This window comes from Tamandua tetradactyla, chromosome 13, assembly GCF_023851605.1.
Source record: "Tamandua tetradactyla isolate mTamTet1 chromosome 13, mTamTet1.pri, whole genome shotgun sequence".
In the NCBI taxonomy this organism is placed as follows: domain Eukaryota; kingdom Metazoa; phylum Chordata; class Mammalia; order Pilosa; family Myrmecophagidae; genus Tamandua; species Tamandua tetradactyla.
Window position 1 is genome coordinate 66,410,885 of NC_135339.1, and position 14,772 is coordinate 66,425,656.

General features: G+C 42.3%; 1 protein-coding gene across 4 annotated transcripts in view; it reads left to right on the top strand.

Annotated features, from left to right (window-relative positions):
- Nucleotides 1-11,241, top strand: part of LOC143654254 (glutathione S-transferase omega-2-like) — a 36,667-nt gene extending 25,426 nt beyond the window's left edge. For all 4 annotated transcript variants that reach the window (XM_077125948.1, XM_077125949.1, XM_077125951.1 and 1 more), the window contains 2 exons: nt 8,986-9,092; nt 10,949-11,241. In XM_077125948.1, coding sequence (XP_076982063.1) covers nt 8,986-9,092; nt 10,949-11,108 — 267 coding nt within the window. In that variant the 3' untranslated portion in view covers nt 11,109-11,241. The remainder of the gene's footprint in view (nt 1-8,985; nt 9,093-10,948) is intronic.
- Nucleotides 11,242-14,772: the final 3,531 nt, after the last annotated feature.

Consider the following 14,772-nt stretch of genomic DNA (forward strand, 5'->3'; position numbering starts at 1 on the left):
TTTGTTTTCTTCAATTAAAATAAATATATATTTTTAAATAATACAAACCCCATACGGAGCACCCCAACATACTCTTACCCAGCCCCCTTGACACCCAGATCCACCAATTTTAACATTTTGCCACATTTTCCATATCATTCTGTCTATCATCCATCTATTTCTCTATCATCTATCAATCACCTGGCTATCTTTCTGAACACTTCAATGTAGGTTGCACATGTCATACTCCTTGAATACATAATACTTCCATGTACATTTCCTATGGACCAGAGAATTCATTAGGCATTCACCTTAAATGCAGTTATCAAGTTAAAAAAATATAATGTTGATATAAAGCTTACATTCTATATTCCAGTTTTTTCTTATGTGCCAATAATATCCTTTTGAGCCTTTTCTACTCCATTCTTAGATCCCATCCAGTATTATGTATTGCATTTAATTGCTGTTATCTCTTCAGTTTCTCTTTTTTTTTTTCAATTGTGGGATCATATATACAACATAAATCTTCCCATCCCCCCCCCCCCCAAGCGTACCATTCACTGGGCTCAGTCACATTCATGACGTTGCAGAACCCTCAGCACTCTTGCTAGGCATTACTATCAGGGTGCAGTCATCAAACAGTTTCCCTTCACCTCAAGCAGAAAGTCACTTATTTTGCATTACCTCCCCATTGCCCCTTCACTTTCTGACTCTATGAATTTTTATATTCTTTGATGTTTTCTTTGTAGTTACCATGAGGCTTAGATTTAACATCCCAAACTATAAGTCTCATTTGTTTGGATACCAGCATGACTTCAGGAGCATACACAAACTTATACTGTTCTGTCCCCTCACCTTTATGTAGTTGTAGTCACAACTTAGATATTTATACAGGATCAGTTGCAAACCATTGGTTTATCATGACATTTTATGCATTTGCCTTTTACATTCTGTAGAAACTAAAAAGTGGAGTTACAAATAAATAAAAATACTGTAACACTGGCATTTATATTTACTCATGTCATTATGTTTGCTAGAGATCTTTGTTTCTTCATTATCTAGTGTCCTTTCCTTTCAACCTGTAGAACTCCTGTTGGGATTTTTTTTAGGGCCAGTCTAGTGTTGGTAAAATTCCTCAACTTCTGTTTATCTGGGAATGGCTTAATTCCTCCCTCATTTTTGAAAGAAGTTTTGCCAGATACAGAGTTCTTGGTGGGCAATTTTTTTTTTTTTTTTTTTTTGCTTTGAGCACTTTAAGTATGCCTTCCCACTGCCTGCCTGCCTCTATGGTTTCTGATGAGAAATCGGCGCTCAATCTTATTAAGGCTCCCTTGTACATCACATATTGCTTCTCTCTTGAGGCTCTCAGAAATTTTTTTTTTTTGCAAAATTGAAACGTAATTTTTATTGCAGATATTTTCATATACAATGTTAGTGGAATCGATTTCTCCCCCCTCCCATGATGAAGCTATATTTCTATCGTATAAAAACATTCACATAATACCCTAAACTTTTTCGTATTACTCTTTTTTTCAGTACCTGAGAATTGGCTTTGGCTAGATTATTTATTTTAACCCATGCTTTTTCTTGTTCTTTCATTTGTAGCTTCTCTTTAAATTTCTCTGTTTTGAACTCTTGGGTGCAATCATCAAACAGTTTTTGGTTCATCTCCATGAAGAGTTTCAGTGAATTTGTACTAGTTAGTAAGCTGCTGAATTGCAATATACCAGATCTGGAAAGGCTTTTAAGAAGGAGAATTTAGTAAGTTACAAGTTTATATCTCTAAGCCTCTAAAAATGTCCAAACTAAGGCATTCAGTTAAAGATACCTTAATTCACGGAAGGCTGATGGGTCAGGAACACCTCTATCAGCTGAGTAGTCACATGGCTGGCATCTGCTGGTACCTTGCTCCTGGGCTCCATTGCTTCCAGCCTCTGTTCCTGTGGAGATTCCTCACTCTGCTTCTCTGGGGCTGGCTTTTTTCTCTTGGCTTCCCTTGGCTCTCCCTAGGTTCTGGCTTGCTTAACATGTCATGGTGACATCTGTTGGGCTCAAGCATCTCCAAATATTCATGTCTCTGTTCTGGGCCTGTCAGCTCTGCTCTGAAGTTTCTGTCTACTCTGTCGTTTCTGGCTCTTTCCTCTTTTAGAAGAGGAAAAGAATCCTTTTCCTTTAAAGGATTCCAGTAAACTCATCAAGACCCACCTGGAATGGGTGGAATCACATCTCCATCTAATCAAAAGGTCACATCCACAAGTGGGCATTCCACAGCTTCATGAAGATAATCTAATTAAAGTTTCTGCCCTACAGTACTGAATCAGGATTAAAAGCAATAGTTGCCTCCACAAGATTGAATCAGGATTAAAACATGACTTTTCTGGGGTACATACTGTTTTCACACTGGTATAGCATTGTATATCAAGCTATGTATCATCTTGTTCCTTTGGGTCTCTGAGTTGCAGTACAAGGATGGAAACGTGATGGGAAGACTTCGCTGCTTTGTCACTGATTGAGCACATGATCTACTCATTGTTCCTATAGTACAGGGCTTGCAAGACCCCCGAGGAATGTGGACTAGAAACGCAGTTGGCAAACTGCCTGAAAAGAGGCTCCATGATCTTCACAAATTCTGATGGTTCGATAACATCTAAAATTTCTCCTCATTCATTTAAGAACATTTCATCTTTTGGACTGTGAGTCTTTGGCTGATATTTGATAACTGCAGATCGGGGAACAGTAATACTGTTTTTCCTGCTAGGAGTCTCTGATTCTATTGTGTCTTGTTCTTCTCTCGAACTTTTTCCACTTTTCCTTGCTTTTGGTGAATCTTTCTCCTCCTTGATTTTATTCAGCATGGCTGTTGTAGGCTTCCCCACCTCCACTGGCCCCTGCAGCAGCAGCAGTGCCCTTACCCCAGCCATTGCTGCCACCTGGGGACCGAGTTGTTTGCTCACTCTTGCTTCCCTCTTCCCAGCTCCCAGAGGCTGCAGCCCAGAATTCGCTCTTTTTTTTCTATGGGCCTCGACATGTGATGTTTAAGATGGCACAGTATGGGTCTATTTGGGTTTATCCTGTTTGAAGTTTGTTGAGCATCTTGGACGTGTGCATTCATGTCTTTTATTGAATTTGGTACGTTTTCAGACATTATTTCTTGGATTATTCCCTCTGATTCTTACTCTCTTTCTTCTCCTTCTGGAACTCCCACAGTGTATATATTGCTGTGTCTGATGGTGTCCCACAGGTTCTCTGGGCTCTGCTCATGTTTCTTCATTCTTTCCTCTTTCTGCTCCTCAGACTGGATGATTTTAATTGTCTTATCTTCGAGTTTACTGAATCTTCCAATCTGCTGTTGAAACCCTCTAGAGAATTTTTAACTTCTGTTATTGTGGTCTTCAGCTCTGTTTGGTTCCTTTTCATGATTTCCATCTCTCTATTGATATTCTCTTTGTGTTCATCTGCTGTTTTCCTTGTTTCCTTTAATTTTTGTCCATGTTTTCCTTTAGCTCTTTTTTAAGTCTTTGCCTGCAATGTCCCAGGTCTGATCCTCCTCACTGATGGTTTCTAAAGCCTTATTCTTCTCTTTTCCTGGGCCATCTCTTCTCTTTGTATGTTTTGTAATCTTTTGTTAAAAGTTAAAACCTGGATATTTTGATATTTTAATGTGTTATCCCTGAACTTAAGCTTCTACCCAGCTAGTGTTATGATAGAGCTTTCTTTGAATTCCAGGAGCTGGGCAAAAACAAACAAGCAAAAACAAAATTAAAAAAAAAAACCTTTCCCAGTCTTTGCAGATTGACCTGTGCAAGTGCTCTCCTTCAGGACTTATCTATTCAATAGCTTTGGAAAATAGCTCCAGGTCAAAGGGTAGGGACCTTTCTTTCCTCCTATCTTCACATTAGTCTTGTCTGGGGCTGGGTCTTGAATGCATGGCCCTAGGAAACCCCCCCCCCTCCACCTCTCACAGGTCCCAAGTGTCCCTCAGGTCCGGGAAACTGTCCCTATGCTGAATGTCCCTTGCCCTAGTTAGCACAACCTGACTGCCTGCCCCAGTGTTCTGTAGGAGAACTCAAACTCCAAGAGCAAATTCTGGGACAGCAAGTCTCTCAGGCCACCACCAGCCAGATCGGGCCAGACAGATGTGCTCCCAATATGTGCAGCAAGGTTACTCTGCAACCTCGGGAACCGGGACCAGGGATCTGCATGGGGCATGTGGGACAGCCCTGCGCCAAGGCTTGAGGGGTGAAGGGGGTGGGGGCGGCCAGGGCACCAGAATCCTGCCGCTTTTAAGTGTCCTTTTGCTTGATTCAGCTCTCACCTTGTTACTGCAGTCCTTTAATAGTTTTCTGGAGTTTCTGGAGTCCAGAAAGATGTTTCTACCAGTTCCTGCTGGTTGTTTAAAGCTTCTGTGGGAGAACAGAGCCCTGAAACTTTTACTGTGCCATCTCGATCTGACTAATCTTAACGTTTTATTACTTTTCATCTTTAATATTTTATTGCACACGATTTTTATACTGTACCTCCAATCCTTCGTATAATGAGCATAGAATAAATGCTCAAATGAGGGGATTTGCACTTGATAAGTTCTGGGGTCCCTTCCAGTCCTGAGGAGTCCAAGGAGAAAAGTAATTTCACATGTCTGGAAGGTTTCAAGTTTGCAAGAAAGTTCGCCTATCAAGGACCCTAAAGACTGCAGCTAATCGTTAAGGAGCTTTCACCAGAGTATCCTCCTATATAATGGGGATGTGTCTGTAAAAGAATCAGCACTTCGATCCAATTGATGGGAAGATATATTCTCTTTGGAGATTTTCAGGCTTGCCCTGTATGAAATCTGGTGGAGAAATGCCAGTCTCAGGCAGGCCGGGTTTGATCAAGAATCTGCAGCTGTACCAAGAACATTAGTTTTGATGTGGATATCCCCAAGTCACACTTAGCTCTAAGAGAAGTCTCAGCATCTGTGCATGTGCAGTTGTGGGGATAGGGTGCAGGACAGTTCATGCTTCCCCCATTTCATCCAGATGCTCATCTTGATTTTTTTTATTGTACTGAATACTTCAGATAGAGCTTGAATCACTCTATGAATGTTTATTTAAAAGTTGATAGTATCTATAAGATCGTATATAATTAAAGGCATACTCCTACTTTGAGTAAATGAAAAACTCTAAATATGTATATGAAAAAAATATTAATTGCTAAACAGCCATTCATTTTCAAAATATCTCACCCACTTTACCAAAGGCCCACCATGGGTTTCTTTTGACAGACACCTCTGCTCTTCTGTGAAATGGAAGAGTTATATAAATGTTATATAAATGTTTCAGAGTTGATCAATTTTTATTTGATTCTGATTTGTGCCATGAAGTCCAATAAAAAGCTGGATTAGAGTCAGTGATACACATTTAGGAATATAAAAATATTTATTTTATATTCTTCAATGTAAAGAAGGTTTGAGGCTTTCTGGAATCCATGAAAACTGAAAGATTTGTTCCTTTCCTCCTCTAAGCCAGATCTTTTTTAAAAGATTACTTCTACTGAGAAATCTTCACTCACATATAGTCCATACATAATAAACAATCAGCAGCTGACAGTATCTTCATATAGTTGTGCATTCATTACCATGATTTTTAAGAACATTTGCATCACTCCAGAGAAAGAAATAGAAAGAAGAAAGAAAAACTCATACCCCTTAACCCTCCCTCTCATTGACCACTAGTATTTCAGTTTATCCTATTTTTTACCCTTTATCCCTCCCTATTATTTTTTTTTATCTTTATTTTTTTACTCATCTGTCCATACCCTGGATAAAAGGAGTATCAGACAGAAGGGTTTCACAATCACAAGGTGTGCTGGTTTGAAAGGATGTATGCCCCCTAGAAAAGCCATGTTTTAATCTAAATCCCATTTCATAAAGGCAAAACAATCCCTATTCAATACTGTATGTTTGAAACTGTAATCAGATCACCTCCCTGGATGATGTGATTTAATCAGGAGTGGTTGTTAAACTAGATTAGAAGACAACACGTCTCCACCGATTTGGGTGGGTCTTGAGAAGTTTCTGGAGTCCTATAAAAGTGGAAACATTTTGGAGAATGAAGGAGATTCAGAGAGAGCAGAGCAGAATGACATAGCCACAAGAAGCGGGAGTCCAATAGCCAATAACCTTTGGAGATGATGAAGGAAAATGCTTCCCGGGGAGCTTCATGAAACAGGAAGCCAGGAGAAGAAGCTAGCAGATGACGCCGTGTTTGCCATGTGCCCTTCCAGATGAGAGCCCTGACCGTGTTCACCATGTGCCTTTCCAGACAAGAGAGAAACTGTGACTGTGTTTGCCATGTGCCTTCCACTTGAGAAAGAAGCCTTCTTGAAGAACCTTCAAGAAGGTTCATCGGCCTTCTTGAACCAAGGTATCTTTCCCTGGATGGATGCCTTAGATTGGACATTTCTATAGACTTGCTTTAATTGAGACATTTTCTCAGCCTTAGAACTATAGCAACTTATTAAATCCCCCTTTTTAAAAACCATTCTGTTTCTGATATATTGCATTCTGGCAGCTACAAACTAGAACACATGGTTACTTTGTAAAAGCTATATAGTTATACAGTCTTCTTCAAGAATCAAGGCACTGGAACACAGTTCAACAGTTTCAGGCACTTCCTTCTAGCCACTTCAATACACCATAAACTAAAAAAGGGTATCTATATAATGCATAAGAATAACCTCCAGGATAACCTCTCAACTCTGTTTGAAATCTCTCAGCCACTGAAACTTAATTTTGTCTCATTTCTCTCTTTCCCCTTTTGGTCAAGAAGGCTTTCATTTCAATCCCTTGATGCCAGGTCCTGGCTCATCCCGGGAGTCCTGTCCCACGTTTCTAAGCCAAATCTTATTTACATATGATTGAAAATAGCCTCTGTTTGGATTTTTTGCCTACCAGATTCTGCTGTGTTAGTTCCATCCTATTAATCTTTAAACAAAGTGGTGCCACTTAACGTTTTTTCAAGACCTCTAGGACGATTGTCAGGGGCACCCCTTGAGACCACCGTGGAAGGTCATGAAGACTTAGGATTTAGGGTACAGGATTTGCTTTCCCCTATGAGCAGGGAGGGCAGACTCTCGATCCTTTGCTTTCTGTAGATGTGGCCCTCAGCGTGCTCCTCCTCCTCAGAGGTGCTCATGTTTCCTGATGGGGCCAAACTACTTGTTCTAGTTTGCTACCCTCCAGAATGCAACACACCAGAGACGGGTTAGCTTTTAATAAAAGGGGATTTATTTTGTTAGTTCTTCAGAGGAAAGGCAGCTAACTTTCGTCTGAGGTTCTTTCTTATGTGGGAAGGCTCAGGGTAATCTCTGCTGGCCTTCTCTCCAGGCCTCTGGATTCCAACAACTTTTCCCGGGATGATTCCTTTCTGCCTCTCCAAAGGCCTGGGTTGAGCTGCGAGTGCTGAGATGAGGTATGCCAAGCTACTTGGGCTGTGCTACATTGCGCTCTCTCATTTAAGCACCAGCCGATTAAGTCAAATATCATTCATTGCAGCAGGCACGCCTCCTAGCAGACTACAGATATAATGAGCAACAGATGAGGTTCACGTACCATTGACTTATGTCCACAGCAACAGAACTAGGTGCCTTCACCTGGCCAACATGACAGCTGAATCTACCACACTACTGTATGTGCATTACTACTTTAATCCACACCATAACCTCTGAACTGACACCAACATGACCACCATTTCATCGATGAGAAAATTCAGACTTGCAGGAGGAGGTAGGTCAGTACGTTGCCCAGGGTTCCATGTTCCATCAGAGGTAGAGCCCAGCAGAGGAACAGATATGCTGGCTCCACAGCTCCCCATCTTTACTACAACCCTAGACTACCTCCCAGATGGACCACTGAGCTGCTTTTGGGAATAAGAATCAGGCCCGGGTGTATCCTCCCTGCAGGTCCTGGGAACTTAATTTACAGCTTGACTCCTAGTAGCTCTCTCTGGTCCCTCACCAGAGTTCCAGCACCTCAAGATGGAAACACCCGCACAGCTTACATCCACAACTTCCCTGGGCCCAGGAATCTAGATCTATTGCTCAAGGGGGGTGATTACTGATTATGTGTTTGATGGGTCAGAGAGAGTGTTTTGCTGGATTTAGTTAGGCAATTGGCACCATACTTTTCTTTTTGGGAAGACCTGGCCAGATAATAAACTCTGCTCAGCACTTTTGCCTTTTAAATTTGCTGTGTTTGGCTTCCTGTCGAGGATGTATCTGTTTTCCTCTACAGTCTATTAATCTTGGTTGAGCTGTGTTGTTAGGGATCAGAAATTTTATCTTAACATGAAAAGTTGACAATGTTGAGTAGCCAACAAGTGACGTTCAAAGAGCTCAAATAAAAAGAGAAAGCAAGAAAGATAATGTTGAGGGGGCCATTAAGCAGCACCAATCTTCCCTGCCTTAGCCTTGAACCAATTGAGAAGTAAGACAAAGGAGTAAGGCATATGGTGACCGCAGACTTTATTACTGATAAGCTGAAGCTGATCCTGGAGAATAGGGATCACATCTGCAACAAGTTGGGATTCGTGGAGTTCCTTGTCTGTACTTCAGCATCAGGCCGAACCCACCCCCACCCCTCCCCCAAATCACAGGCAGCATCAGCCTGAGGCTGGGCCCCCTGCCCAGGGGCAAAGCTCCTGCACGGAAAGCTTAGCGCCTGTGGGATCCTGCTCCCACTGGAGAGAAGAGCTGGGCATCTCTGCATAGGGTGTCCTTTCAGATTCCCCCATCAGATGAGCCATTCCAGCAATAAAGGGAGGGGACTGGAATGTGGCCAGAAGTGACATCTGACACTAAAGGAGGTCACTGCACATGGAAGGAAACCTCAGAAAAAGGGAATGAGCTTCCTCCTAACAAATAATAAAGGATAATTAAAGCTTTGGTTCTTCTTCTTTGGAAATTAATTTGATGTTTGCATTTTTAGTGTCAATGTAAATTCACTTACTTTTGTTCTGTTTAAAATTTTAGGTTCTTGCCCACCAGCAGACCACCTTCTTCGGTGGGAACTGTGTGTCCATGATTGACTACCTCTTTTGGCCCTGGTTCGAGCGGCTGGATGTATATGGGATCGCTGAGTAAGACATTCCGCCATGTGGTAGTGAATTCCTGGGGTCACTTTGGGTAACGTTGAAATAGTCTACATGCCATTTATCTCCCTTGGGAAACATCAGGATGTATGCAAAACAAAATCAGGTTAAACCACCACTCTGTGTTTCCTGGCTAAAAATGCACCTATGTACTTCTACCAGTAACTGCAGCCTCAAACTTTACTCCCATTTCTGCTGTCAAGCTCTCTGTCCCAAAGCCTCCCAGACTGCTTCCAAGCCCACTGTCCTCTCCGCCCATCCGAATGCAGATTGCTCATGAGAGCTAAGGGGTGGGGGTGGGGGTGTCACTGTTACAGTGTTTGGTGACTCGTCTGCAGATCCTTCCCTGTCTCTCCAGCTGGTCCTGCTGAGTCACACAGAGGACACCACATACCTTGGTCACATTTCATTTCCTTGAGGAATTTCCCCCTAAATAACAGCTACCCTTAGAAAAACAATTTTATAAAAATAATATAGGCTCCATCTTAAAAGAGACACACAAAATGGTCAACTGAGTATCACAAAATGTAGGGATGTTGAAAGTAGAATAGTCTGGTAGACTCAGAAGACTGTGGGGGGTTCTTGGGCAGAACACAGTGCTCAGAGAAGTTGGGGTTGTTCCGGCACCTGCTGTAATCCCTGCTGGCCACATAGTAGCTGCAGAGTGGGTGCCGGGCAGTTCCAGGGTCTGGAAAGCTGGTCCCGCCTAGCAGAACTGCATTTGGATCTACACAGTATACAGGCTTGCATCTACACAGGAGCTGTCTCATGTGCTCCCAGTAACTGCCTCGGCAGGTGGTTGGATATAATACATTTGGTTATTGAAAACTCTGTCTCAGACATACATATGACAAAAACCTGGCCTCGGAGGTTCTGAACCAGAGATTAGTAAGCCTCATGTTAGTCCTGGGTTTCCCATGAAGCACTTGTATTATCTTGAGCAAGTTGCTTTCCATCCCCTAGAACTAAATTTCCTTATCGATCTTTAAAGGAGCCCTGCCATCTCCATTATTTCAAGGTTTGATGATTGTTTTTTATTCATTTTCTAATGTTTTGGAAACGACTTATCTTTGGTTTTTATCGAATTCCCTAAAGTAAAAGCATAATGTCAAGAATGTTTGTTTCAAAGGGTTGTCTTTTTGTTGTCAAACAATGAAGTCTAGCATAACAGATTTCCCCAGAGCTGTCAGTCCACAAGTATTCTAACTATTGTTAAAGGCAACGAAACTTCTCTAATTCAAGAACAAATACAGCTATGCAGATATTAAGATTTCCCCCAGGAAATGATTTTTCTCACTTGGTAATGAGATAGTTATTTTAATTTCCTGAGGCTGCAATAACAAAGTCCCACAAACTCAGTGGTTTAAAACAACAGACATTTATTCTCACGGTTCTGGAGCATAGAACTCCGGAGGGTCCTGCTCCCTCCAAGGCTCCAGGGAAGAATCTTTCCTTGCCTCTTCCAGCTCCTGGTGGCTTTGGGCAGTCCCATGCAGTCCTTGGCTTGTAGCTGCATCACTCCAATTTCTGCCTCTTCCCTGCATGTGTCTCTGTCTTCACATGCTCTTCTTATAAGGACCCCAGTCGCTGGACTTCAAGCCCATCCCTGATCCACTATGACACCATTTCAACTAATTACATCTAAAAAGACCCTGTTTCCAAATATGGCCACATTCTGAGGTTCTGCGGACATGAATTTTGGGGCACTTTTTTCAATCCACTGCAAAACATCATCATATACTCAGTCTATACTCCCCCGATGAACCCATCTTTAAAATCTAATAAGTAAACATTTCCTGAGGCCTTCCACCCAGATGTGCTAATGCTTCTCTCCTGTCCTGCAGCTGTGTGGACCATACCCCAAAACTTAGGCTCTGGATGGCAATCATGAAGCAGGACCCTGTAGTATGTGCTCTTCTCATTGATAAGAACACTTTCCTGGGCTTCTTGAATCTATATTTTCAGAACTGCCCTGATGCCTTTGACCATGGGCTAGGTTGCTGAGCCTCACCGTCCACCCCTTCACCGTCCAGCTTTCCCAAGCACGTCGTGATTCTGCATCGGGGATTGTCTTGGGGCTCAGTCGGTCTCTGTCGGTTGTCCTGAAGGTCCCAATAAAAATGAAAATGAAAATGTCTTCCTTTTGATAGTCATTTATCCGACTCCTCTGACCCATAGCTTCTAGAAAGTGCCCACTGCTGACATCTGAGCACGTTTTGGGAGTCCATGTGCCTCCCCCCCACTCCTTGGGCTTCGGCCCAGTTTGACGTGCAGATTTTTGGTGCTGCTGCTGCTGAGGGTCAGGCCTGTTTATCACTGATGCTTGCCGCTGCCGATGGGCAGTGTCCAAAGACCTCTCTAGGAGAAGAAAACTAGAGAAAAGGGAAGCAACAGAAGAAAACACTCCAATTCCAGCATCCTCTGACAGATGAGAGCTGCTGCCCGTGTGGGTGTGTATGATTATCCTATGCATTCAGAATTTGGCCATGGGCCTCGGAAACATCGAGGGTCTTATGACTGGCAGTAATTCCAAAGCAGGAAATGAAACATCAGCTTATCACCCTGAACTAATACGTCAGGATTTCACTGGTGCTGTCAAGGCTCAGGATGTCTCCACAAAATGTTCTGCAGCCGATTTCCTGCCTTAAAAAAAATACATACCCACCCCAAGCCCAGGCGCAGGCAGAGGTCACCCTGCTGGATTTGCGTCACACATTGTTGATTGTTGATGGCTCCTGTTCCTCCCAGCAAATGTCTCTGCTTGCTGTGTACAAGCCTTAGAGCCCCTGAGCTCTCCACTCCTCCGGCTGAGCTTTTTTGTTGTTTGTTACATTTTGTTTTAGCTTTATTTACTTCATTTTGTGGTACTGTATTTTGTCAATTATAACATATATAAATACTTTTAGGGATTTCGCCATCCTCAAAATCAGGATGAATATAATAACCAATGACATCACAATTAAATACGCAACTTTTTTTTCCTTAGTATAAAATCATGGTACAGCTTACATTTTGGTATCAAAGTTAATGAAACACTATATCATATAATGATTTTCCTTGAACACATGCCTAAAACATTTTCAAGTCAGAATTTTCTTACCTTGAAGCCTGAGTAATGAATGGGAAAACCAGGTATTAGGCGATTCATTTGGTGATATTTTCAGTTTTAGGAGTGTAGCAAGTATTCCCCTTATCCAGTAACGTTTCCTAGGTTGTGTGTGTGTGTGTTCGTGTGTATCTGTATGCATGGAGATTTAAAAGGTTTATTTTTTATTTTATTGTGGTAACATATACATGACATAACATTTGCCCTTTTAACCGTTTTTAAGTGTACAATTCAGTGGCATTAATTGTATTTACAATGCTGCATGCTATCATCACCATCACCCATTACCAAAAGTTTTCCATCATCCCAAATGGAATCTCTGTACCTAGTAAGCAGTAACTTCCTATTCCCTCTTCCACTTGGCCCCTGGTAACCTACGAGTTACTTTTGGTCGAGGTTTTAAACCTAGTACTTTGGAGCTGCAGGTAGTGGGAGTGCTGGTGGTGGCCCAGATTCAGCCACTTTGCTGGCTCGGCCAGGCAGCACCACATTGTGGCAGCAAGTGCCTTAAGCTGGGTGATTCTGCCACCTCCCTGTTGTTGTAGGTGGAGTCTGTCCAATGCATATTATCTCACTTTAGGGATCTGCCTGTGATCATTTCTGCTTTGTTCAATGCTGAATCTTCCACAGCCTCCTGGCCATGCTCAAATAACAGGCAGAGGCAGGAGTGATGCTTTGAGTAGTCTGCTTTCATTGAGGAGTTGCTTGCTGCCCCTACCTCTGACTCTGCCCACACCAGCCGTCTTTCCTCCCTTCATCCCAGCCCAGCCCTGCCATCTGTCGGCTCTGGGAGTATTTTGACCCATGTAAATAGTTACCAGGTGTGGTAGTTAGGTTCAGGTGTCAACTTGGCCATGTGAAGGTGTCTAGTTCTATTGCTGTGGACATGAGCCAATGGCATGTGAACCTCATCTGTTGCTGATTACATCTGCAGTCAGCTAGGAGGCGTGCCTGCTGCAACTAATGATGTTTGATTTAATTGGCTGAAAGCATAAATGAGAAAGCACAATTTAGCACAGCCCAAGCAGCTCAGCATACCTTATCTCAGCACTTGCAGCTCAGCCCAGGCCTTTGGAGATGCAGAAAGGAATCACCTGGGGAAAGTTTTTGGAATCCAGAGGCCTGGAGAGAAGGCCAGTAGAGAGTACCCTGTGCCTTCCCGTGTAAAAAAGAACCTCAGTTGAAAGTTAGCTGCCTTTCCTCTGAAGAATTATACATATCTAACTAAATAAATCCCCTTTTATTAAAAGCCAGTCCATCTCTGTGTGTTGCATTCTGGCAGCTAGCAAACTAGAACACCAGGTGTCACTCTGTGCCAATTGGATAGGAGCAAGCCTGCTTGGTGAGGTGGCTCCATCTGCCAGAACAGGAACTGCACAGGAGGGGCAGTCTGCTGTGCCATCTGCTCAGGATGTGGTGCCCTGTTGCCATGGTACCGAGCCAAGACAGAGTGAAGTATGTGAATCACTGTTCCCATGGGATCTTTGTCAAGGAAGAGGAGAACCGTCTCCTGTGACCACTCATAGGACTTAAGGGACTGTTCAGCCTTTACAGCTATAAATTCTGTGTGTTAGAGAGTTGGGCATGGACAAAATTGCTTTTTTAAAAGAAAAATCTTTACCAATAAAACAACATACAAACATTCTTAACAAACAAATATTCCATACATGGTGTATAATCAATGGCTGACAATATCATCATATAGTTGTTTATTCATCACCATGATCATTTTTTTGAACTTTTGCATCACTCCAGAAAAAGAAAGAAAAAAGAAAAAACTCACATACCATACCCCTTATCCCTCCCTCTCATTGACCACTAGTATTTCCATCTCCCCAATTTATCCAAAACTGCTTTTGACACATCAGATGATGGTTGTCTCTTGTGACTAAAATGAAAGGTATTCTCGTTTGGGGTACCGCATGTTAATTTAGACAGCTCAAAGAATCAGAAAATAAAATAAGGAGAACAACACTTGGGGGAAAGGTTGCAGACTGGTGGCCCATGGCTCAGTTTGGGATTTGAATGCCTTTCAGCTAGGTGTGCTCTCTGCAATTTGCTGGGGTCTTTGATACTTGCACTGACACTTCCTCCTCCTTACTCATTTATGTCCCCTGTCGGACCTACAAAGGACCCTGAATTGCCAACCTCTGTATGAAACTAGAAGGATTTAGCCTGGAGAAGAGAAGGAAAGAGGCAATTAAATAATGTGCTATGAAGAACTTTTAAAATACTTATTATATTCTGTATGTGGTAGGGGGTGGGGTGAGAAGGAGGGTAGAAATGATACGTCTAGGTTAAAAAAAAATACAAAATGTAAAAAAACAAGTCTTCCATTATCACATGTCCCAGGGATAATCACTTTTAAAAATTAGTCCATATCTTACAAAAGCTTTTTTTACCCCAAACAAGGTATGCAAGGATTTTTTTTATATTGTAGGTGGGAACAATGTAACTTACTGGAATATAAAGAGAAGAGCTGAATGAGCATGCCACTAATGGAGAAAAGTTTGCACAGAACCAGGATTATGAAAGCTTTTTAAACCTAAGGATTTAAGTCAT